The sequence below is a fragment of the Egretta garzetta genome, unplaced genomic scaffold (assembly GCF_000687185.1).
Source record: "Egretta garzetta isolate BGI_Z169 unplaced genomic scaffold, ASM68718v1 scaffold439, whole genome shotgun sequence".
NCBI lineage: Eukaryota > Metazoa > Chordata > Aves > Pelecaniformes > Ardeidae > Egretta > Egretta garzetta.
In genome coordinates, this window is record NW_009260803.1 from 2164001 (window position 1) to 2191500 (window position 27500).

The window sequence follows — 27500 nt, forward strand, 5'->3', positions numbered from 1 at the left end:
GTTAAAATGCCATAAAAGGACAACCAATGTACTCACTAGAGAATTTATTGCCTATTGCCAAGACTAAAGGCAGAGTTAAAACTAACTCTATTCCATGCATACTGCACATACAGCATCTGTTTGGTATTTTAGGCTACATCTATGCCATGACCTCTTCAGCAGCCATGAATAATACTATCCAAACCAATGCTTGTACAAAGACTTTTGTATGCATCAGAACACACAACTGTTAGAGGCTTGTACTCCATAACTCAGCACATGCCCTGAAACATAAATCACTTCACACAAAGACTAAACATATTGACAGAGAAGGAGTCAAATGAAGACTACTGTATGAAAACCCTACCTTGTCTGGCTCAGGAAGGCCCAATATCAGAAGCTGCTGGACACTGGGAGCACACAGGGACACATGCATGTCTCCTGGCTTTCTGTACTTTATTAAATCTTCCCTAGGCTTCTGTCTGCTTTTGGTCACCTTTGGAGACAAGACACTAGACTAGATGAATCCTTGTTCTGATTAAATAATCTTAAGTTTCCACATTTGCACATCTGCCGTGTCTCTGTTACAGTTTTAGATCTAGTATATATCAAATTAAACACATTTAAATTTGAAGTTAAAAAGGCAAGACCTTTCATGAGCTATTAAAACATCATAATGATTGCTTTCTTTGATTAATACCTTCTGTGTAACAAGCCTTGAAGAATTTCTGCAATTTTGATTTTTTATCTAAGTATCAAGTATTATGCACACACATACGTAGTTCTACTTGGAAAGCTAGATGCTCTTCTGTGCAACAGGTCTCCCCCTGCAAGCCAGACTCTACAATTCATGAATTAACTTGAACACATTGTAAAACTGAAGCTTCATTCTTCATTTTTCTATCAGCTCTTTAGGAAATCAAATACTTCTCTTTGATCAATATATTTGATTATGCCTATGCCATAAACAGCTCAACTAACCTACATGAAAAATCGTATCATATTTCATGGATGCTGGTATTTGAAAATTAAAGTCTAACTAGCCACCCTTCTGAAAAGCAACCTTTAAAACTAAATACGTTTGACCTAAAGGCCTCTGCACTCCATGATTCAGCTCCATCCACATCAGAAGACAACACCTACGGTATATCAATACTACAAGAAAAATACAGGAACCCTCACTTGCCACAACCATAGGAATCTGAAAAAACACACTCTATTTTAGGATTTGGCATCTCATCATCCTGCACTAAGATTGGTGATTAATATCCAGTATTTTTTTTTTTTTATAAATTAGGGGAAAGCAATCTCTGCTTCCCACAAAATCCACTGCTCCCATACTGTACTCTTTCAATATCTAACAAAGAAAAAGGAAGAACCAGAGATTTTGATCAGTTCTGCTAGTCTTGGAAAAATAGTAAAACTCCTCATATTTGGCTCTATTATAGACACACATCAGAACAATCGTGGACAGTGGGAAACTGAGCAGTAAACTCTTGGTAAGAGAAAAGGAGGCACAAGGAAGAGAATAGGCTTGCAGTTGTCAAGAAAAAAGTGTTCTGTGGTTGCAACAGTGGACAGGGAGACAGAAAGGGAAAGGCACTTAAGCCAAAAAACTGAAGTCTCAAATACCAGATCTATTACAGAATAAGCAGGACTATTTCTTACCTCACCCAACAGGAACAAACAGGGACCCTGACTCGGTTTTTTGAATTTAACAAAGCTTTCAGGAATAGTGGGAGAAAAGATGTCCCAAGTAAACAAGCCTGTTACCTCAGCACTATTTTTGATGTGCAACAGCAGGCAGAGAAGCTATCCAAACCGTGATAAGATTGAGAACAGGCACATGATAACACTTTAAATAAGCTTGTGTCCTGTCATTTCTCTGAAAGGTGTTAAAACCAAAACAAAACAGCCCCTAGAAAACAGAGCTTCACAGTTTACTGGGATAGCGTATCATTCAGCTTTTGCCTCCTTGAATTCTTCATATGCCTCAGAGGAACAACTGTTCTGTCAGCAGCTCTCTGAAGGCTTAGCTAAAGGTTACGCCATTTTGGACAGACAAGTAACTCTCTAGCTGGTAAGTGACCAGCTGCCTATTTACGTACATAAGCTAAGGAATTTGCCAGCAATAGAACTCAAATGCCCTTTTACTGCTTTCAAGTCTTCTGCATTGAGAACTTGTGTTGGAAACAGTTAATCCTTTCAACAGTTCACTCTAGGACAAAAAGATGATTCTTTCTTTGTTGTGTGTCACTATGAAAGTTTAAGGCCAGTGTCCTTTAAGAAAGACTATTAATCCACTTGTACCAAGAACAGAGCAGTGACAATCAGGTCAATTTATCATACTAAATGGCGCGTTCATTAAGCAGAAATAGTAAAGTAACAGTTTAGACTACAATGGACAATCAAGGAGAATGCCAGCACCTCAACAACTGGAATACTTTCTTAATAGAGCAGAATTTACTTAACTTCATGGACTCATAATTAGCTCACTGTCCAAATAAAACAATGAATTTAGTATGATAAAATCTTTGGCATATTTATGTAATTCTTATATTCAAATATGATTTTGAGAAGTCCTCTTCACTTCAGATTAGTTAGGCAAGACTATTATATCCTCATCAACCAGCATGATTGAAATTTTCTTTAATGTCAAGTAAGCCACACAAATAAGTCTGATGACAATATAAGTTATTTCAATTTCCTCACAGTTGCACACATCTGCCAGCTTGTCAAAGCAGCACTATTAATAAAACCCCATGTATACAATACTTGGCTGACAATGTTTCATAATTTATAAAAGGCTGACTCACACAAAATGATAGATTTTTAACAAGTCAGACAAGCAAACCAGCCATTGTCCACAGTCACTTTTTCCCATGCGACAGAGGTTACCATCTCTAGAGCCGGAGAGCAAAGCAGCCAAGTCCTACTACAATTTTCAGACAACGCATTAAAATAAACTGAAAACTATTTTCATATGAAACAAAATATAAGAATAGAATCCAGCAACATTTTACAAGTTTTTGTGCAAACTCTCTTCAGTGCAAAGCATGAGGAAGGCCACTAAAATAAACTTGAGCATATGCATTTTGAGAGAATATAAAATACTTTACAGTAGCAGTTTTCAGTAACGAAACTCAAAGTACAAACCAATCAATTTGAGAGATACAATTAAATATCACAACCAGACCACAAAAAAGCATCTTTTAAGTTAAGCAGTGATTTAGAGTAGTAATTTAAAATTTACTAGCTATGTAGCTTCCAGAAACTATACTTTCACTAAGTGGCTTTGTACAGTCAATGGTGATTTGCCTTTTAGCTACCCAGATATAATAAGTGAAGCGACTTACCATTCTTGCTGACATCCAGTTCCCTGAGATTAATGAGATTTGCAATGGATGCTGGCAATGTGGTTAGATCATTGTCTGGCAAACTCAGCTTGTGTAGAGACTGACAGTTAAAAAGTTGCTATTGAAACAAAGAAAAAAGTGAATGCAACTTTCTCTTAGTTTCCTCTGTATAGCTTTTGTTTTTAATCCCTTTAAACTTCTGACCTCACAGCTTGAAGGCCAGACTATTTAGAGTCTTTGACTACAAAATCTTTATGTAACTATTTTTATTCAAAATTTACTAAGTTTACAATGCTTAGGAAGGCAAAAAAACCTGCAGTCACAATAAGCCAGCAGCTATGCTTAACACTTCCTACAAATTCCTTCCAGTAACTCAGAAATTGTGACCTGTAGTGACACATAGTCCTGCAAACATCACAAAATACTTTCCATAGTAGACATGCCATGCCATACCCCAGAAGCAATTACAGTTTCTTCAAAGAAAAAAACATTGATAGATGCATTTTTAAAAGTCCAATAGTTCTGGAACTATCTTCTCTAAAAGTTTAAATTCCCTTCTGTTGTATCTTACAATATTTTTTTCCCTTCCATGCTTCCTAGCTCAAGTACACAAAAATCCAACACAATTATGATGAAAACTAGTGAAAGTTTGGTCTAAGGATATAGGCAATGTATGATCTCTTCTATATACAGGCATTATAATTTGTATCACAGATTAGCTCAGAGCCAGATCTCTTCCTATATGCAAGGTACCTCAAGATTCTTACCCAAAAGCTTTACAAGTTGACAAAATAGGGCAAGTAATATTAATGTAATGGAATAAAAATCCTCAAATGATATGCAGGAAGATTACAGATAGTACAAAGTAAGTATCTGTAAGAAAGTGGCTTAAAAGGTTCATCTGAACAACTTATGATGAATATTCCTTTCCCAACAATTTTGGATAAGATCATTCATATCTGGATTTAGTGTTCTTCTGGAATTCTGAGAAAAGATCATACTAAACCAGGAAGTGTTCTATGACTAAAAAAATTTATCCCAATGAACATCGTAGTTGGGCTTAGTTCAACCAAAATTTCTTGGGTCTCTCTCAATTACGAAGGCATTATTTCAACCACAGACCATTGAACAAGTCCCACTCATGTAACATTTGCATATACCACCCCAGAACAAAAGCAGGCATAAATTATCAAGATGGACAGTTCCAGGTATGAGCTTTAACTTGCCTACTGATGTTTCCAATTCCTCAGAAAAGTGCACCTGTGAGAACTAGTTGATATCATTAAGGCTTTGAAGACTTACAAGTTACTTAGGATATTATATAGGAAGGAGAACTTTGATGAGCTCATGTGTTTTGGAGCTATTCCTTTATTTCAGTACTTCAAGCAAGAAAATATACCTAAAACTCATCCTTGAAAAGAATAATCTGGAATCTTGGAATCATTAGAAATTTCCCCAGTTAGTCAGGTGAAAGCAAGTCCAGCACAAGGAATTGCAAGATCCCTAAGGGAAAATGGGGAGGGGGCCATGAGTTTTGTATGGTATTGACTTTGTAGTTGTTCCTTTTGTTGTTGTTGGGTTTTTTTAATGTTTGCATATTCAGTGATTAAGTAGATCATCATTCCTGTTAGTAAACATCAGAAGTCATTTAATTAAGGACTATGTTACTGCAGAATTCCAATTTCTTCTGAAGAGCAACGTGAGAGGAAAAACTAAAACTGCTACAGTTGGAGCTTTTCAGCTCAAATGCACACCATGGTGCTTGGGATTAACAGGGTACCTTATCAGATATGATTTAGCACACAAGATGAAAGTATTTCAAATGCCCAGTCACTTTCAGAACTGAGGCTACACACCAGCACTTCCTGTAAAGCAAAGTCCTTCTCTACCACCATCTCTCTCCACCGCAGTTTGCTCATGCTGCACCCTCAGCCAGTCAACTAAATTAAGTAGCTGTGCTGTAGGTATGCTGCAGTTCTGAAAAACTGGAGGCAGTTAAAAAGAAAAGCAGCCACACACCCTGACAGCCCATTTCAGTGATCAGGTTGGCAATACACCCCCAAACCAGTTGTGTTATGGCATACAAAGGGTGGCAGACTACAAAAACTGGGACAAGAATACACCTATCAGGGAAAAGAAGGAAGGGCAAGAGTGGGAATGTCTTAGGCAGGCTTTAGAAAGCTGTAGACAGCCTAATAAGTACCACACCCTTTGTCTGAGATGGTTTAATTAGCAGCCTTTTTCAGAGTTAAAAGACTAAATACAAGCTTGGGTTGGGGAAAAGGCATAGGCAGCTTGAAACTCTGGCTCCCAATTGGCAAGGATTGTTTTCAAACACTACAGGCCTCCCCTTACGGATCTACTATGGATAGTTTTAAGATAACAATTTCTGTCTATGATTAAATAAAACACTTACTATGTTTTCACTACTCCCTAATCTCTCTGCTTGTTTCCTTTACAGCATTTAAATTTTTTTCTTTTGAAAAGGGTGGTAAAAAATAATGATCAAAATTACTTCAAAGCTGAAAAAATGCTTAGCTTCTCAAAAATAAGCCTATAAGGATGACTTCTTATAATGTACAAACACATTAATATGAAGCAAGTGTAGGCTATTACAGGTCCCTGCCGTTCAGCATAGAAAAGCAAAAAGGAACAAAACATAAACGTTCAAGCAGTCTTTCAATTGCATGGATGATTCAATCTTAGACTAGAGCAAGGCAAGCAGTAGGCTGCCCAACTTTCAGTTTACTCTAATGTATCAAAATTGGATTTCATATGGGAACTGACCAGTGAAACCAAATGGCATGTAACAGAAAAGGAGGACAAAGTAGATCAGCCACTTCTTCTGATCTAAAACACCAACATGCATCCATTTGATCACTACAGTACAGTCTTTCTTCCTCTTTTAAGGTTACTAAAAGGAACTTTTTAGAGAATTATGAGTTTGTGAGGAAAATGTTTGCTTAGTTCTCATGATATGGGAAATAGGAATTTAATGCAAGACAAGTTCAAAAGACTTCCTTTTTTTTTTTCCCCCAAAAAAGATATTTTATTCTGTTTCTTAAGCATTCAATTTTATTCTTCTCCAATAAGAATGAGAGACAGGAATGAAATTCTGAAATCATCTGAAAGAAAAAACCTCAGGAGACTGATACAAAACAAACTACTAAAACCTGAAGTGAAGTGACTAAGTCTGGAGCAAAGAAACATCTGCTTGGGAAGAGACAAGAAGAAAATAGCAGAAGTTCTGAACTGTAATAGACTTTGACAAAATGTCTAGTTCTAATTTATATATTGTTAGCTTCATTCAACATACAAATACAGATTTTCATTGATAGCTTCTCTGGAGCATTTAAGGTTGGATTTTCAAAAGCACTCCGCAGGTTTAAGTCAGTTTTACTGGCATCCAGAGCTTCTGATACCTGTCAATTTGCTATCCTGAAACTGTTTTATTTCCTTATTTGTTTCATTTATCTTTCAAAAAGTCCAAACCAGCAAAACCTGAAATGGTTATAGAAACCCCAAAAGAAAAAAAAATTCTAACAAAGCATTCCATAGTTGTCCTGCATGGCAATGAAGATTTACACACAATTGTGACAAAATAATATTAAGTCTTTCATCTAACTACTAAATTATTTAAAGTATTATTTAATTCTACCAAGAGAGGACCTAGTAATGGAAACAAGTCTATTGCAATGATCACTTTCTACTTCTCAAAAGTCTCACTGGCAAAAATTTTCATTCTCTTCTCTAGTATACCACTTATTCAGCTAGCAGTTTGTCTTCAGATTTCAGAAGAAACAACAAATATTAATTTCTGTAATAAAGATGTAATCCAAATGGCATTCCAGCTCTTCAGTTTTCAAACATAAGTAATCTGAGATACTTCAGAAAGTCTCTTCAGTCGTGTACTGAAGAAGAAAGCAGGACTTCAAGTGAATAGATACTTAGGATTGTTGCTATCTTTTATGGGCACGGAGATCTGAACAAGGCATTAATCTTGTTTCTTCTAATCTTCATGTGTTACCAGAGATTCAAAATGCCGCAATTTGTTGAATACCGTTAGTCAGTTTGAACAGACACTGCCACAGAAATAAATTAGCCTGCTGCTTCTGCTATGTACCTCTCTTGGGCTGGATCAGCTCCTTAAGCAGTTTCATCCCAATTCATGCAACAAACCAGTCAAGCTGGAACACGTAAACATTCATTCTACCAGGGCTGCTGCTTCTGGGACCAACATTTACTTAAAAATATTTGGCAAACTGCAGCCTAAAAGCTGAAGTGGGAAGCTAGACACTATCAGCTTCTACAGTGCTAATCAAGTAACAGAAGTAATAAATAAACTAAAAGGAAAACCACCCAACATACCTTTGGAAGCTCTTCAATCTGATTAGCATCTAAATAGAGTTCTTCCAAGGTCTTTTCGAAAGTAAAAATCTCCTTAGGCACCTGTTCCAGGCTGCAATGAGAATAATCAAGTGTAGTGACTGTTTCCTCCTCTCCACGAAGACAGCGGCATGGCACCAGCCGCACAAACAAATTCCGCTTTGTTGTCATTTTCAGGCACTGTAAAACAGAAATTGGTCGATTTTAAAAAACAAGACAACTGCAGAAGTACTCACATGGGCATCATCTTAAACTTCCACTGACTACTAAATACTTAAAAAAGAAAGTGTATACATACCTGCATATATGTGTGTGTATACAGATATGTGAGAGAGAGGGCAAAGAGAGTGAATTAATTTATTTTCTTTTAAACACAACAGATCTGTAGTGGCATTAAATGCAGTTAACACAACTACAGACCCCAAAAGATAAAGTCAAAATTTAGCCTGTAACTTGTCACCTGCTAACACAGCCTTACACTGCAGAGAAGCAGAGAATTTTGAACCAGCAGTTCTGATGTGTCAATTGTAGTTTTACAACATAGCTTTTCCCTACCTTAACAAAAGTTACTGGGATGTTATTTTTGTTTAATATAATAATCCAGCCTTTACAGAGCATTAAAATGGAGCTATAGGAAAGCTATTTTTTTGTGATGAATAAGCTTAAATTCATGTACCTTAATTTCAAACGCCTCATTTAAAGACACAATACAACAAAAAGAACTGGTGTGGGTTTTACCAACTGTTCTATCTACAGCTTAAAAAGGAAGGATTCCAAGTGCACAGATGAAGTGACTTCCTTTTACAACTCCATTCAGCCCGGAAAACTTCAACCCACCTTGCTGTGCACATTGAAACTAAAGAAGCTTCACTTCACTATGGAAATGTATCTTTCTTCCTTTAAGCTCAACCATTGCCGCAACAGTCCCCTCTACTCTCTACCGCTTCTACAATATTACTACTCAGCAGAAAACAGCAAATATAAATGGTGCAAACTGACTAGCTGACTACTGATAGCATACACCAGCCATGTTCTGTCTCTCTTCTCAGCAAGAGCAGAAGTTTAGGTCTCTTTCCTCTAATTAGCAAGGATTTTCCCAAAATTCAGAAACAATCATCTTCAAAATGTCACCTCGGGTTTCAAGTTTGCCTGAAATCAGATGACAAGACTTAACAATTTTTCAGGAAGGACCAATATGTGCAGATGGACAACATGATCATATAAGCTTCATTTCCTCAGGAAATCGGTCTAAAAATACATACTTTTCCAAAACAGAACTGCATATGATTTTCTCAATCAGACTGCCAACACTCCAAATCAAAATATGATTTTTTTTTAATATCTTTTTTTTTGGAATTGCAGAAATTATATTTCAACTTCTGCATTGGTGGCAGGAAACTTTCTTTTCCAAGTGCCAAAAAAAAGTCTTTCAGACATGTTTAGTAGACTGCACTTTAACTTGCAGACAATATGTTAATAATACAGGGAGAAAATAAAATACCACGTCCACTGTACTATATGAATTCACAGTGGGACCTCTCTTCTTATTAAGACAAGGAAAAAAAGTCATGCACTTGGATTTTCCTCTATGAGCAGCTAGCTTGCCAAGCACTTGACAGTATGCTTAATTTATATGATAACAGGTCGAGGGACTGTTGTATTCAGTGTTTTCACTAAACAGAAGTACAACTTAACACTCAGGCTGGATACAGTCACAATCTACATCCATCCATTAAAAGGATGGAAGAAAACTCTTCATTTTAAGAGTGGGATGTCAAGACTTCCCTCTTTAACAATGCTTCAACGTTGCTAGGATTTTGTTACAATGTTGATTATCTAGCAGAACACTTAACACTTCTTGTAAAACTCCAGCCATGTTATTTAAATAAAAAGTCATCTAAAAATAAAAATATTTTACTGTATTGCAATGCAGAGAGTTTAGAGACTGCAAATTCCACGCTGGGAATTTCCACAGAATGGGAAAGTCAGCAAGAGCAGCAGCGTAACCTCCTCCTGCTTCTTCCACAGGAACAGGCTCCAGCCACCCACAGCCAGATGCCAAAGATCCTATGGAAGCTGATGTGCTCACTGAGTCACAGCTACCCACGCCTTCTCCGAGCCCCAGAGGCCACACTTGAAGAGACAAGAGGAATTCCACGGCCAACATTTACAAACGAAAAAGCCTTTAACAAAAAGATACATCGTCTCCTTTTGTTATTACTTCAGAGATCTGTAGAGCTGTGGAAAAAACACACCACTTCCAAAAGAAGCACCACCAGCAGTCTCTTGAAACACGCGTATAAGCAGAACATATGCCTTGGAAACAACAAGGACTGGAAGCAGAGATTGTACGTGTGAGTTGATAACCAGAAGTCTGGCAGGGGAAGACACACCTATATCATACTATCTGCAGCCAATGAGTTCACTTTGTCCAGTCGTTTCAGCTTCTGAGAATTATGTTTTGGTTTCCAGAATATGAAAAAGTTCACTACATGGTTCATAGAAACAATGAAGTAAGATACTCTTTTTCATTCAAATCCCTCAAAACGAGCATATGTTACACCGTTTGCCCCCTCTTTTTCAGTGGCTGTTCTCTTCACACCTAGTCTTACTTGCTCAGGTCTCAAAAGTTTCTGAAGCAGCAAAGCTCCTAAGGCCTAACAATGCAAAACACACATACCTAGTTTTCCTAACTTATTCGTTTATTTTGTAAGAGATATCTTGAGCTCTTGGGGGGGGGGGGGGGGGGGGGGGGTTTTTTTAAAGATCACATGCATCCACAGCACTGTAAACACGGAGCAGTAAACAAATTCCTGTACAAAACTGCAGTGTTGGGTCACACAAAATCCTGTTGGATTGTATCTCCAGTCATTTATCACATCAGTTAAAGTAACTAAACTCACAGCTCATGTCTCAAGCCAAAATAGTAAAATTCATTTTTAAGTATCAAATAACCCTCCCCCACATACCTGTGATCTGACCTACTTGAGCATACAACTAATTACAATGCTTCAAAACCAGAATGAAACAAGAGACCTGCATTTAAGTAAATGTAGGAAACTACTCAATGTGATTTAGTTCAAATAAGTCTTATGCTTATTCAAATTTTACTTCTCCATATATACAAAGAATTGTTAAGCACTGGTGTTCTACAATACAGATGGCTGCCAATACCAGAAAATGGGTGTGGTAGGACAGTCATAGCAAGTATTCCACACCACCACTCTTCTGCAATATATATTTATCATAGAGAGACAGTCAGACACACATACACCAATCTGTCTGTCTGTCCACCTTTCTTGTGGTCAGTTGCCCAAGCAGAAAAACTGTAATGGAGGAAAGGAAGGATGTACTACAGAGCAGAGTCCACTGTTATAATTACCAAAGACAGGAAGATGCGATGTCACATGGAACACGTGCTTTCCTTACATTGCTCAAAGTAAGAACTTCTCCACGGATAGTTTGGGTAAACATACAGAAGGTAGAAGGGAACACGAAGTATAGCATTGTTTCCCTTCCTACAAAACAGGGAAGTCTAGCAAGCAGATAAATCTTTGTTTCATAATATACCACATCAGACCATCTGAAGGCACCAAATCAAATAATGTAAAGTTGCTTTGCAGATCTACGATGCTGTGATGGCTTATTTTTCTCCACTACTCAACAACTCCAAATTTTTATGAGGCAGACCTATTAAAGAACTCAGAGGAAGGGAGGGGGAAAAAACACAAGCAAATCCCCTTTGTTCTCTAAACCATTAAAGCCTTGACACAAGTTTATCTCAGGTTCAGTGTTCACAGCCAGAGGGAAAATTCAGATCTTCATACAATTGGGCATTTTTTTTACTTCTGGAAGGAATAGGAAGGGAAAAACATCACTCTATAATCCAGCAGCTTTTCTTTGTAATCAGAAAAATCAGGTTCAAAAGTTGGAAGGCATAAGGGAGAATTATCTGTGTTCTGTTTGTGAAGACTTAATCAACCACCTCAAAAAATTCAGTGTTAAAAAAATACCTAGTTTAAACTCGTATGTTTGCTAAATATAAACTGTCAGATTTCTGGTTGGTTTTTTTTTTTTTTTTCTTTTTTTCCCCACAAATCATTTTTAGCATTTATTTCACACCTCCTCTTCCAAGCTTATTTGAGGATCACACCTAAGGATCAGACACACTGTAGTATCTGTAGTAAACTCAAAAGTGTGTGATTTAAACTACACAGATATGTGTATTTCAGTGAAGTATAGTCTTCACTCATATGCATTAACTGTTACAATAATAGGAAACAAATTCCACAATTACTACATAAAATGGGACACAGGAAAATGTTATCTATTGACCTGCATATATCCTGAAGGTAGCAATGACTATGCAGACAGTTTTTCCTCTAGGACTTCATGGTGGTGAAGGCTAATTATTCTGAGAAGTCTCAAATCTGTGAGAAAAATTACATGTTTTCTGATATAAGTATGATAGTGTATGTAAGCATGATAAAACAGTAGTGCTTAACCAGTACAGTAAAAAAGAAAGGGAGATGACAGTTCACAACTGAAATACGTTTTGTTATGAAACTGTACACAATTTATTTAATATAACCTATGTCAAAGCTTCATCTTATTTTTTCTGCCTTATATCTATATAACTTGACAGATAGATACCAGTTCATATAGTCTATCTTGTCTGAGACCAGGAATGACTTGGAGCAATTTAAAGTTTCAAAATTCATAAGCAAGGCCAAACTGATCAAGGGGTATTATGACACTTGTTCAAGAAGGCCACAATATCCAATAAAAAAAAAAAACAAAAACAAAAAACAACAAACCCCAACTCTTTCATTTTGAAATTGAGGGTCCTCTACTTCCAGATACACATTTCCCCCTCCCCAACTTATCAAACAGCAGACAGAGCATCTACTACCAGCTTCTGATTTAATTATACCAGCAGCCCTCCACTGTTACAAGCAGTGGCTGACACTTGCTAAAAAACAGCAAACAAGTGGAGAATACTGTGTAATTAATCAATATACAAAAAATATTGGAGAAGCTAGGGCAATGCAAAGACTGTAATTCTATCAGATCTACACTGTAACAACAAGTTGACTGTATCTATGTGGTGGATTGACCTTGACTGGCTGCCAAGTGCCCATCAAGCCACCCTAGCATTCCCGATTTCTCTACCTCCTCCCCTCCAGCTGTGCAGGGGCACAGGGAACGGGGGTTGTGGTCAGTTCATCACACATTGTCTCTGCTGCTCCTTTGTCCTCACACTCTCCCCCTGCTCTAGTGTGGGGTCCCACTCACAGGAGACAGTCCTCCACAAACTTCTCCAACATGGGTCCTTCCCACAGGCTTGTGGTTCTTCATGAACTGCTCCAGCATGGATCCTTTCCATGGGATGCAGTCTTTCAGGAATGGACTGCTCCAGCGTGCGGTACTCTCTCCACGGGGCCCCAGGTCCTGCCATGAACCTGATCCAGAGCAGGCTTCCCATGGGATCACATCCTCCTTCAGGCATCCACCTGCTTCGGCATGGGGTCCTCCCCTGGCTGCAGGGGCACAGCCTGCCTCACCATGGTCTTCCTCACAGGCTGCAGGGGAATCTCTGCTCCGGCGCCTGGAGCACCACCTCCGGGACCCTCCTTCTGCACTGACCTCGGTGTCTGCAGGGCAGTTTTCTCTCACATGTTCTCACTCCTCTCTCCCAGCTGCTGTTGTGCAGCAGTCTTTTATGCTTTCTTAAATACGTTATCACAGAGGTGCTACCAGTATCACTGGACTCAGCCCTTGGCCAGCAGCAGGTCAATCTGAGCTGGCTGGAATGGGCTCCATTCAACACGGGGGCAGCTTCTAGTATCTTCTCACAGAAACCACCCCTGCAGCTCCCCCCTACCAAAACCTTGCCACCTCCACCCAATGCAATCTATAAATGGTGAAACATTTTTACTGAAACATTTTTACTAAAAAGAATAACATCACTGGAAGCAGAAAAGCAAAGCATCAGTTTGAAAGACCAAAACCAATGAAAGAAAGCAAGATCAGCAGCAAGCCTGGATACACACTAAATATTTAATCCAGAAGAGACAGCATTTTCCAGCAAATCTTTCCTGGAACTCTTTGATGATTCCCTGTATACCCCCGCCATTCAAGTACCCAGCCATCCAACAGCACCTGCAGATCCGCCAGACCCCATGGGACATTTTTTGTTTAATCACTTGTCTACCTATGTTGTGATGAGCACTAAAAAAACCCCTCAAACAAAAAACGAAACACAGCCCCCCAAGTATCAGAATTTTCAAAGAAATGTGAACTCGGGCTTGTTAGATTGATTTTAAGTTCACAGTGATTTCGTTCCTAATATCTGTTACTTTGCTCTAAAAGTATTTCACTGTACCATTAGTCCCTTAAATTTCCTGTCTGATGCTAACAGGATGTGACCATTCATGCTCCAAGCTGCTGAAAGCACTTTTCCCTGCCTCAAGCTTTTCAAAAGGGTGTTTACCAGTTATGTCAGCAGCAGAGCTGAAAACAAAACCAACTATCAGATGTTCATACAGAAAGGCACAAAAATACCTGGTCAGGTTCTTTTTAGCCCACTCCACTACCTACAAACAAGTTCAGAATTATGGAGCTGAGGATGTGTAAACACAGGAAAGGAAAAGATTGTGTTGGGCAGCACATAACCTAACATGCAACCTAACAAATACAAGGCAGCTTATTTGGCCAACTGACAGAGTTCCCAACATAATCCCGTTGAGACAAAGAATTATGAAAAAAAGATATTTATTAGGAACCTTATTTAATCCACTAAAAAAAAAAAAAAAAAACACCAAAGAATTGATTACTGCCTCTACATTAAAAAAATCAGTAGGAAATGAAGCTTTCTGTACTGGACAATAAAAACATGAACCAGTCTGTCTTTAGAGATGTTAAAGGTTTTTCTCTTCCTAAAGCAGCAACACACACCACAGAAGATATTTGGCTTGTTGATGAAAGATGCAACTTTGTAAAATCTCACAGCACAATTCAAACAAATCTCTTCCAGCTAACGACAGCACTAGTCCTCATGAATTTGGGGAAACTGTAAACATCTTCGTACTTTAAGGACACAAAACATCCTTGGCTCTTAAAGTATGAACACAATTATCCTTCATTCTCTAACCTCAGAAATGACTTGGCACCTCTTGCTCATCAGCAAATCATGTAAAGAAGCTCGGGCTTCCCCTAAAATCAATCCAGTCCTCTTGGACTGCCATAGCAACATTTTGATTTAGCAGACAGCAACCAGCACCTTGCAAACCCTAGGTTGGAAGTCTGTTTCTCTGCAATCCTTTTTCTTGTTCTCTTTAGGAGAGGAAAGTACGGCTCAAACTTGATGGCCACTGACAAGGAGCCGAAAAATGGAAAGACAGCACATACTGCGAAGAGACTGCCTCTTCGCAAGTGGCACTGGCATTCTCCGGTTGAGGTGTTGAAGCCTCATTTGGTGACAATGCCGAGTTAAGGTATTTTCACCTCCCCACCCTCTCATCCAACCTATTTCTTCCAGTCTCCTCTAGAAAAAAAAAATAATTAAAAAAAAAAAATCAGCAAAACCAGATTGGTTACGGCATTCATTTCACTGAACAAGACTGGCAAACACTCAGGTCAGTACAAATCAATAAATGGCAGTGCTGCACTCTGGGGGAGAGAACAAGTGGTAGGAAATAAAAGGAATTTTGGAACCATTTCACCATTTTAATGTGAAGCTATAGTCTGAGCCTCCCCACTCCTGATATGGAAACAATGCTCCACTGCATCCATGGCTCCATGTCCTCACACAGGCAGGGAACACCAAAAAACACACTGTACTTGCTCACATACAGCTTTCAGAGCAAAAGAAATAAAAGGCATTACTCATGAAACAACAATGGTGAATGGTGACAGGAGGAGGAACACTACAGGAGCTTGACCGTACAAATCAATGGGCCCTGACATTATCGACCCGAGGGTGTTAAGAGAGCTGGCTGATGCTGTGAGTCTGCTCTCCAAAGTCTTTGAGAAGTTGTGGAGACCAGGGGGCATCCCAGAAGACTGGAAGAAGGCTAATGTCACCCCCATCTACAAGCAGGACTTAAAAGGAGGATCCAGGAAACGATAGGTGCATCAGTTTCACTTCAGTCCCCAGGAAAGTTATGGAACAAATCCTCCTGGAGGCTATCAAAAGTCAAACGAAGCATATGATGGGAAAAGCCAGCATGGACTCACCAAGGGCAAATCATGCTTGATGAACCTGCTGTACTTCTATGACAAAATAACCTGCTCAGCTGATGCGGGGCTAGTGGTGGACACCGTCTGCCTGGATTTCGCCAAGGCTTTCAATACAGTTTCCCACAGCCTCCTCCTAGAGAAACTGATGTATTACGGTCTGGACAAGTGGGCCATGCGGTGGGTGGGGAACTGGTTGATGGGCAACACCCAGAGGGTGGTGGTAAATAGCTCCTTTTCAAACTGGCAACCTGCCACAAGTGCAGTCCCCCAGGGATCATTACTGGGCCCAACGTTCTTCAGTATCTTCATAAGTGATCTGGATGGTGGGATCAAGTGTAGCTGATTAAGTTTGCTAATGATATCAAACTTAGTGGGGAAGCGGACACTTTGGAAGGGACAGCCACCCTGCAGGAACACCTCGATAGGCTGGAAGAGTGGGCTAACAAGAACCTTATGAAGTTCAACAATGACAAGTGTAAGGTTTTGCCCCTGGGAAACCATAATCCAGGAGTGCATCACAGCCGCGGATCTACCCGGCTGAGGAGCAGCTCTGTGGAAAGGGACACAGGGGACCTGGTGGACAGCAAGCTCAATATGAGTGAGCAGTGTGCTGCTGTGGCCAAGGCGGCCAACAGGATGCTGGGTTGCATCAACAGGGGCATCACCAGCAGAGATAAAGAAGTCATAATCCCACTCTAATCAGCGCTTGTCAGGCCATACCTGGAATATTGCATTCAGTTCTGGTCCCCACTATGCAAAACAGATGTGGACAGGCTGTAGAGGGTCCAGAGAAGGGCCACCAAGATGATCAAAAGACTGGGAAGCCTGCTGTATGAGGAAAGGCTGAGAGAATTGGGTTTGTTCAGCCTTCAGAAAGCAAGGCTTAGGGAAGACCTTATCACCATGTTCCCATATTTATGGGGTGGCTACAAAGAACATGGAGGCTCCCTTTTCACAGGGAGTCACATGGAAAAGAGGGGTAATGGGTACAAGTTACTCCTGGGGAGATTCTTATTGGATGCAAAAGGAAAATTTTTCACAGTAAAAATCAGCCATTGGAAGTGGTGTATTCCCCAACATTGGACACTTTTAGGATTCAGCTGGACACGGTGCTGGGCCATCTTGTCTAGACCATGCTTTTGCCATGAAAGGTTAGACTAGATGATCCCTGAGGTCCCTTCCAACCCAGTATTCTAAGAAATCTATGAATGTTGGTAAATACAGTAAATAATAACCAATTGCTAAATGCAAAAATATGAAGGATGCTACATTTTTTGAGAAAATAAAGGGAACATAAAGTGCAAAAAAATCAGTTCTGCTTTTACTGATTCAACAGCTGCTAGGATATAAGCAAAACCAGTGATACTCTACTCCTAGCTTGCTGAAATACAAAACTCAAAGAATCATAGAATCATTTAGGTTGGAAAAGACCTTTAAGGTCATCAAGTCCAACTGTTAACCTAACACTGTCATTCCACCACTAAGCCATGTCCCTGGCGCAACTTGAGGCCATTTCCCCTCATCCTATCGCCCGTTACCAGGTAGAAGAGGCTGATCCCCCCCTTGCTACAGCCTCCTGTCAGGCAGTTGTAGAGAGCGATAAGGGCTCCCCTCAGCCTCCTCCTCTCCAGACTAAATAACCCCAGTTCCCTCAGCCGTTCCTTGTAAGACTTGTGCTCCAGACCCCTCACCAGCTTTGTGGCTCTCCTCTGGACATGTTCCAGCAATGCAATGTCCTTCCTGTAGTGAGGGGTCCAAAACTGAACACAGGATTCAAGGTGCGGCCTCACCAGTGCCGAATACAGGGGGACGATCACTTCCCTACTCCGGCTGGTCACGCTATTCCTGATACAAGCCAGGATGCTGTTGGCCTTTTTTGCCACCTGGGCACACTGCTGGCTCATATTCAGACAGCTGTCAATCAGTACCCTCAGGTCCTTTTCTGCCAGGCAGCTTTCCAGCCACTCTTCCCCAAGCCTGTAGCATTGCATGGGGTAAAAGCCGGTAACAAAACTCAAAACTTCTCTTGGGGTTAACTACTTTCCAAGCTCTCAAAGCCTATGTATTTATTAAAAAAAAAAAAAAAAAAACAAAACACAAAAAACATAAACAAAGCCACACACCCACCTCCAGACATCAGGGCCATTTCATGTAACTCCCAGAAGATCAAAGCCAGGCATGAATTCTGGAGACATTTGCCTAAATTATCTGGGTTTTGTATTCCATGAAGTCTAACCAGATGTCAATTTACTATTTCCATTTTATTTTGCTTTAAAATATTCAGAAATCTTTTACACGTTTAAGATCTGAAGTTCTTCAGCAAACTATTTATAAAACCTCTTCACTTAGTTGTAATGCTGTTGATGGTGTTAATAACATTTTCTTGGTTCAACAACAGCATTCTCCCACTTCATTGAAACTAGAGACGATCTAACCAGGTATTTGTTGCAGCAGTTATTTTCCAGCTTAGAAATTTATCCAAACTGCCAATGCTAAAACAAACCTAAAGAGTTATTATGACAAGTAAAACCCACCCTAGGTATATCAAAAGAAATCTTTGGAATACTTATTTCTATTCATTTCTGTAACTGTAAAAAAACAGTAAGACAACAAAGCAGTCAGTACATGGCCTTATCATGCCAAAAGCTTAACAATGACAAAACCAGGTTGACTTTGTGAAAACAAAACAACAAAGTATTATTTTTAAACTGAGAAAAGAAGCAAAAACCCTCCTGGCAAATACCTACATAATAAAATATTCTACTTCAAGTACAGCCTTTAACTGAAATGTAGTAATATTGAATATTCTTATAAACCTAGACCAAGGCACCATGGTGTAAGGCACAGGTATGAAAGCACAGATCAGTAATTTAAGGCACGATCCATTACAGAAACATCCGTAGCAAAAAAAAAAAAAAAAAAAAAAAGATGAGAAAAATTACAGACTAATTACACAGTAAAAACCAAGTTTTAAAATGTTCAGATACCCAACCACTTGTAATTTTGGCTTTATACTGACTTTTCATATTAGCGCTACTACATAGTAGTACGTTACACACACCCTGCCACTACACAACTGCAGCCCAGGTAGTTGTAACTTAGTTAACTTAGTTCTTACACATTTCCTTCATATGTGTTTCTGAGGCAGCCCTAGAAACAAACTTCCATCTGGACACCCCAACTATCCAAGTAAGTGCTGCTGTAACATTTCATCTGAAGAATGGTCTCTAATTGTATACCATTAACAATGCTGCTGAGATTAGCACTAGATCTGAGCTTCATTTCTGATGTTCAACTTGATTGCATATTCTTTGGGTATGTATTTGTAGTGTTACTAAGAAAACATTTAGAGGAATAAATTGATTTTTAAAACCACTGTGCTTCAGTCTCACTCTCTTCCCAAATCAAAAAAAGCCATACAAATACAAGAATATCTACTATGACAAACTGACTTTTGAAGGAAACTGTAGGAGCTCCTCAAACCTTCATGGAATATTCAAAAAACCTAGCTTTTTTAAAGGCTATGACATTGATATTTCAGAATTTCGACACTGATGTTTTCAAATAGCTAAAGAATTCCTTTACCTTATGGAACTGACATGTTCGGGGTTTTGTGTTTGTCACTTTTAAGTTAATACATAGCTGGGAACATGAAATATTTATCCCAAGAGGATAATGAAGTGAACTCCATTCCCCACTAGCCACCATATCTCTTTTTTTTTTTTTCATATGTGCAGTAGAAATAATCACAGCTACTGTACAGCTAGTAATCACAGCTATTTGGCACAGCTAGCTGTAACTTCTGAACTGAAGTAACTGAAGCTCTAGCTTCAGAACTGTTTTGCTTTCAGAATCCACTAATTTCTACATTAAATAACTCCATTTTCTTTCACTGTTGCTGTGAAAAAGATCCATGGAAATAAACAGGACAAGTTCCTGACTTTCTATACAAAGAAAACAATGAAAATTAAATACACAGAGCAACCAGACTAAGAGATGGTAAGCCTCTGGAAGAGGTATAAAACCATATTAAACCACTTATGCTTCGGGTGTAGTCCTTTGAGGGATTATGACTGGATCTGCTGTACGAGTAAATGCTGCGTATCACATACTGTCAACATCTATCCAAGCAGAAAGGAAGAGATACTGTCTTAATTCCTCCAGTTATAACAACATAGTCAAGAGATGAACTAGCACAGGAGAAGGGAAGAGGCTCTGCCAGTCATTTGCCCATAGGAGGCAACAAACCTTATAGAGCAGCAAGCATAGCTGAGGTGGTGCAGCAACAGCACAGGTTCTTAGCTCAGCAGAGAATGCCAAAGCACAACAAAAAGCCTACAGCCTTGTAGACTACACAAAAGGCTGGAAAAAGTGAGCATGTGCACATGCTTCTATCTTCTTAAGCATGTCTGTAGCAATGCCAGATAAAAAACTTGGAAGATTTTGTACATTTTAAATGGATATTTTATAGTAAGTTCCAAAATTCTAGTCACTGAAGCGTCAATATTTATTAGTGATTCTACAGTCTGAGCAGCACTATTAATAAAATCAGAGCAGATGGAAGCTGCTGACATATGTTGTTGGAGCTTTTTTTGCAAGGGCAGGGGGTGGGGCTGGGGTGGTACGCAGTAACAACTCCTCCTCAGAAATTCATAGGGAAATTCTGAAAACAAAATATTCTATTGGGCATTCTTTTTATTCATGAGAAATACTTGCCTCTAGAAATCCTTACAATATGAGGCAAAAGCAAGTCGGTGCCATCTGCACTTGCAGCATTTAATAAAGAAAAAAGCTGATTCTGAACATGTGTTGCTTTTCCATAGAGCTTTGAACAGAAAATTGAACTTTATTTGGCTTCTTAATACTTTTCATGTTCTTAAGTATGCTCTCTAGCTACAGAACGTTAATACATCAATAAGAGAGAAATGACATGATGCGCTGTTTGCCTAGGCTTTAGATCAGCAAACCAGAAAGGACACAGCAAGAGGCCCAGCAAGTGTTCAAAGCATTTTTTCAAGCATCTTTTATCTAAGTTTTTCAAAAATACGCTTATCTTTCCTAGAAACTAAAAAAAAAAAAAACAACCAAAAAAACAACACTTTAAAAAGCTGTACAAAATGCTAAAGCTTTACAGGCAAAAACATTTAATAATGGACATTGAGCTTTAAAACAGAAATATTTTCCTACAATTTAGTTCCCTCATATATTTCCCTTTCTATACATGCACACAATTACATCTAAATACATATAATTCACACGGCTCTTCAACAGACATTTATAACTAAAAATTTGCCTGAACAACATGAGATGATGCAGAGTAAAATTCCAGTGCTTTGGAGGTCACTATTACAACATATGAATAAAGAAGAGGATTTCGATTTTAATACATGCAATTGGTTCAGGGGAAAGAAAAATGGCGTACTTACCACTGTGTTACTTTTTCCTCCCTGCTGCTTCTTCCCTGAGCTTTCAAAGCCAACATTCTGTTTAAGACAAAGGCACAAAAGTTTTAGTCAACCCTATCCCTACTACAAACTTGTATTTTATTGTATTGGATACTTATTTTGCTTTCAGAGTTTTTTGTTTTGTTTTTTTAAAAAGAAAAGCTGTACACGTGTGTGACAGTATCTTTAAGATTTCAGAGAACCTGAAAGACTTTCAAGACAGTAGAAATTACATATATACTTTCAGGGGAGATTATTTTGTGTGTGTAACATAGACAAAATATTGCTTTTTATCCTACCTTAATTTTGTTCTTATAGCATTCTGTCTACAAAGTTGTTTCATTTCTACTCCATTTTAATTGCTGTATTAAATTATTATATTAGACATCTCTTGCACACAATTCTAAAGCAAGTTAAGAAAAAATACATCAGAAATCAACAGAACGCAAAAAGAACACACTTCTGTATCATTAGCTTCAGGAATTGAAGTTGCAACACATTTAATAAGGCATATCAGATCACTGATGCTACCTTTACTGAAGTAGAACAACTGTAAACAAACAAAAACATTCAGCACATTCGACTGAACACATTCAAAATGAGCAGCTGGACCTATGGAAAGTATAAATTTTTCCTCCAGCAAAGATAGAAGTAGAACATATCTTCAGAGGGATTAAACGTCACTGAGTCAGACAGATCATCTAACTGAGCATCAAGTCATGTAGAACAGCCAAGGAGCTGAGTACAATCTGTCAAATCTGTAGTACCTAGACAAAAATTTAAATCATGGGGAGCACAGGCAGTAGCTTCATTCAAAGGATTTACTTATAAATGGAACTATATTCAATTTCTTTCCAATAAAAAGCAGAATCGGCCCACCATAAAATCACTATAGAAGTGTCCTCAAAAAATGTCCTAAAACAGATTTAAAATCAAAATTGTTCCAGGAGGAATGAAAATTCCTTGGTTTGGGATAAGAAGCAAGCAGCAGCACAATCACAGAACGAAGAACTTCTTAGGAAGGCAGGACTGTCTCAGCAGGATCGTGCTATAACCAACTTCCACATTACATGTCCTATTCCTCTTTCAGGAGTCACTGGTGCCAGCTGCTGCATTTGTACCAAACAGACTCCAATGCACTGCACTGCACAAATCTGTTCATTTATTCTCAACACAAAGACAACCAGGACATGCAAATAGCAAGGGGAAAAAGTAATATAGGTAGAAGTAATATTAAAGCCTCAAACCTTTCAAGTTTCCTGTGAAAAAAAGCCTGTATCAGTTTAGCCAGCCTCAGAAACACAGAACAGCAACACTCAGGACAATTAATAAGATCAAAAAAGACAGCAAGATTCACACCAGATTCTGAAACCTGGGAGTCTGTCAAACTGTCACAGTTGCATACTTCGTTCACACCAGATTCTGAAACCTGGGAGGGAGTCTGTCAAACTGTCACAGTTGCATACTTCTATCTTTTCCAATAGCACTTTGCTCCTACTGAAAAACTATTTAATCTTTACAAAAGCTATTCAGAGGCACTGTACACAAGCTCCCAAACAGAAGAAATGCAGGTTTGCAATAGCTCTGCTAGAATAAACAGATTTAATCCAGAGAATACAACAGCACAGGGCTGGATCTGTCAGTGGGACAGTCAGGTGATTGTGTGTCTGGAAAGAAAAAGGCTTGAGGTCAATACTTTGCAGGCAGAGTGTTCAGACTAGAAAAATGATCAAAGAAATAGCTAGCCCCATAATCACCACAAAAACAATAAACAAAAAGGGATTACTCTTGCATCATTTCCTGACACCTGTTAGGCTGCCTCTGTTGAAATGCCCAGAAGAATAAAATCCAGTGGTAGGGAGCCATTATCAAATCATGAACTGTTTGCAGGCTTCCAAACCAAGCACAAGGAACCCATCTAATCCCAACCATCCAGAGGAGATAATACAGCAAGGGGGATGTGTGTGCATGGAGGGAGCAATACACACCACCACCTGGATATTTCAGGTCATTCTGATTTGGAGATTAAGCAATTATATGCTGAACAAAACACAACAGTTACAGAATTAGACAAAAAACAATGAACTCACTACAACCCATGTTACCTTAATGTCACTTGAAACTGTGACATTGTCAGACAACCCTGAAGAGAACAAAACAGCTAAGAGTGTGCTATAACTACAACTGTAAGCACTGATGAGTCTTCAATAGCAGGAACCCTCCAAGCTTCCAGACATTCACCTCACCAGGTCCAGTATGCAGGAAAGCACAATAATCTCCCAAAGAAAATAGACCAGCACATTCAGAGGAGCCCAAGGTAACCACACACCATGACCTCAACTAGCTCAGATCACCGCTTTCTTACTTATTTTGCAGAAATGGCAGCAAGTGCTTTAGATGACTAGTGATACATCATATCAAACACATCAGACTTAGTCCGATTCCAACCAACAAGGCACAGCGGAAGAGCCCTAGCATGTATGGGGAGAGGACTTGGGGGAACTATCACATGTTCATCCTGCTCTTACTCTTCCTTGGGTGTAACCCAACTGCTGCTAGAAAGTGCTTGCCAGATGGACTGCCAATCTGCTCCAGGGCAGATGTTCTGACCACTTCACTGCACCCTGCAGGCTGCTCACATCTCTTAAGTATTTCAGTTCCAGCTTACCACTGGTTGTAGACAAGGGAGGCTGGCAATTGAATCAATAAATGTCTTTCTTACTGTGATTTTCACACAAATACATTTCACCTCAAATCCTCATCATTCTTTCTGTTGCTTGTTGGAGGACTTTGAACAGATATTGACGCACAGAGAACATTAGTGGCAAACTTTCACACAACAGATCAAGAAACAGGGTTATACTTCAGTACGCTGCATGACATTGAATAAAGCAGTTTTTACATTCTTCAGCCTGTTGAAAAAAAAAAAAAGAAAAAAAAAAAAGGAGAGCAGGGAAATCCCAACACTTACACTCTTCATTTAAGGAAGGGTTGGAAATAAGTATTTTAAAAATTGCTTACTTCAGAGACATTTCAGGCAGCCTTTGGTCCATGACAACCATCCTCCATTTTTGCCAAAGCCAGATTACCTACACTTGCCCTTTAAACAACCACCCACATTCAGTCAGAAAGTATGTTTAGCTAAGAAGACTTTAAACTGATCAAGATTATCCATAGGGGAGACATACATTAAGCAGAAATAGAGCCCATACTGCTGCACTAAAATCCATCTTACAAACCAAGAACAATTTTAGTGGAATGAGACTAGTTAAATTTTTTCCTTTTGGAACAGGGACAAGGCAGATGAGGGGTTATGAAGCAAATCAAGGAAGTTTAAATGTATGCACAGTTGGTATTGCTGTCCTCAATGAAGCAGGTTTTGCCTGCAGAAGGATATCCATAACCAGAAAATTTGTATTAACTATCAGGGGAGTATATACAGATGTACACAATCATTTCATACACAACAATAACAAAGAAGTTTTACTGTCAGTGATTACTGGTAAAATTCTTACTTCAATTGCAACCTGCTACATAGGCAAGAAATGAGTGCCTTACAGTGAGCTAGATTTGAAAAAAAAGAATAACATTTGATCTTGAATGAGGAAATAAACACAGCTGGCAAAATATTTCTCTCTAGATAGCATACCTTTTGAAATCAAACCAACATTTTGCACAAAGTAGGAAGGTCTGCAGACCACAGACAGTTTAGTTACTTGGATTTACACACTGGGGAACAGGGAGGGGTGAGAGGGAGAACCAGGGAGACTCAAAGGATTCAGAGACCATTCGCAAGAAAGACTGCACCTTGTTTTTCCTGGAAGCAGATGCTGTCACCATGTCTCACTGTTTCTCGTTACTTTGATGTCCAAATCAAACCATTTAGAGTGAGGCAAAGAAATAACCTCTGCTGCGTGGATTGTCTCACCAATGAAAACCTGACAAGCTTCAGGAACAGCACTATCTTTCCACTGGTCTTGCGTGGGGGCGTCCAAGATGTTAACTGTGGTGCATAATCTTAAGTGGCATGAGACCGCCGGGCTTCAGTATTTGTTACCTCCTAGTACCAATACTGTCGCAGCTCTTTTGAGTCAGAACCCTTCAACACAGGAAGAGGACAGCTGATGGCGCATTCTCAGTGAGCACATGAAGATCCACATTTGCTTCCAGTATGCCCCCAAATAACCTGTATTTGGCAACACTGTTGGTGCACTGCAAGGGACACGCAGTTGAGAAGTGTTCTGCCAAGGAATATGGGTATGCTTATCAACAACGGAATGGAAAAGGCACTTTTATAGGTCCCTGACTGGCTCACTTTGCTATATGAACTGTATTTTAATATTAAGAGTTTCATTGTTCTGCCAGGGGATCTACAGTTCTATTAGAGATATTCTTAATAATCTTAAAACTGAATGAAATGCCTGGAAGCTAGCAAAACAAAACTTTGTTCATTACTTACAATACCATAACAGCACTTCTGGACAAGACTGTTAAGGAAATATTCGTACCTGCACATATGCAGAAAAATCAGATCTGAATTTTGTTGTTGATTATTTTCCCCTGGGGAAGCTGTCAAAGAAGGCATCAAGGAAGACTGAAAATTTGAACTCTTTTTTTTTTTTTTAAAGAAACTATTCTGAAATTATTTCTCTCACCTGTGTGTATATAGCTGCAAGAACTCTCACTGTGTATGTGTTCTGGGTACAAAGTGTGGTTTTGAAACAAAATAAGCTTACCTAGATTTAGAAAAACTGCCTGGGGTTCCAAATCCCCCTTTATAGTAGTGCAATTAGTGCGGAAATAGCCAATATGGCTGACCAGTGAAAAACTGCTATAACACGTGTGCACCAGATGGGAGGAGTTTCAGAACTCTTAAAACTTCAAGAAATCAGTTATGAATAAAGACACCTGTTTCTCAAAGGATAAGCCTCAGCATGTATGCTTTGAAAAGTTCTTCTATAATAAAAATTAAATGTAGCATTGCTCTTAAGCTAAACAATTATATCCACAACACCATCAGAAGGCCTAGCTGCTGCAGGTAAATAATCATATTGCAACTTTTGATTACCTTAAACGCAATATTCCCCCTAAAAGCAGCACCGTACAGTGCTATTTTCCACTGTTTGCCCCAAGTAATTAGCACTGTAGAATTATGGAGGTTGGAAGGGACCTCTCCAGGTCATGTGGCCAACCCACCAACACCACTACCACATCAGGGCCAACTTCAACATCAGATCCAACAAAGTGAGTTAAGGTCAGCATCAGTATGTACAAAAGGAAGCAGGTCAGTTGGCTTATTTGGAAACATTTTCAGGGGAGAAAGTTGAGATTTAGTGCTTTTTGTGAACCATGGTGATACATGTTTCCGTGCCTCCACTCTAGCAAAATTATCTAGTCCATGTAATTGGTATTTGAAATACTATTTTCCTAAGTCTTACTAAAGCAGCTGAATAATCATACATTGATTCAATCATTCATGAATTCATGATATGCAATGCTTCATCTCACAGTAATTCCAGTATCCTTTCCTACCATGAAAATAAAAGTATCAGGAAAACCCGTTTATAGAACCAAGATGGCTGTATTGATGGATGGAAACAAAATTAGAGAAATCACTATTTAACTGGAAATTATTTCTACTTTACAGGAGGTAATAAATACATTCACTGAAGTAGATCCAGTGTTCAAGACTTGCAGGTTATTCATTTCTATAAACCAAGGTTGCTTTACAGAGCATTAATTGTGAGGAGGATTAAATGGTTGCTACATACTGTTGCTAATAATTCTTCTTAAGGCTTTACTGATGTTTACTGGCTCTGTTACTGTGATGTCATTGCGTTAGCTCAAATAACCAGAGATCAAGCCAGGAATGAAAACACAGAAAATACAGAGACATGACACCGGTTTTATACTCCAAACTTAATGCTAAAAATTAAGAATTTTAGGAAGGCTTTAAAATGAAGCATTTGAAATATTAATATACCTGGCATTCTTCAGCACTGTATTCATTTAGTACAGGCTCCTCCCCCCCAGCCCCAAAATAAACAAGTTTAGTGATCTATTTTCACATCAATTTGTTTCTTGTCTCTGAAGT

At 38.9% G+C, this 27500-nt stretch overlaps 1 protein-coding gene across 1 annotated transcript in view; it reads right to left on the bottom strand.

The window, feature by feature from the left end:
• Positions 1-27500, bottom strand: part of ERBIN (erbb2 interacting protein) — a 124504-nt gene that overhangs the window by 62346 nt on the left and 34658 nt on the right. The window contains 3 exon segments of the mRNA XM_035902277.1: positions 3336-3453; positions 7704-7901; positions 21389-21445. Coding sequence (XP_035758170.1) covers positions 3336-3453; positions 7704-7892 — 307 coding nt within the window. The 5' untranslated portion in view covers positions 7893-7901; positions 21389-21445.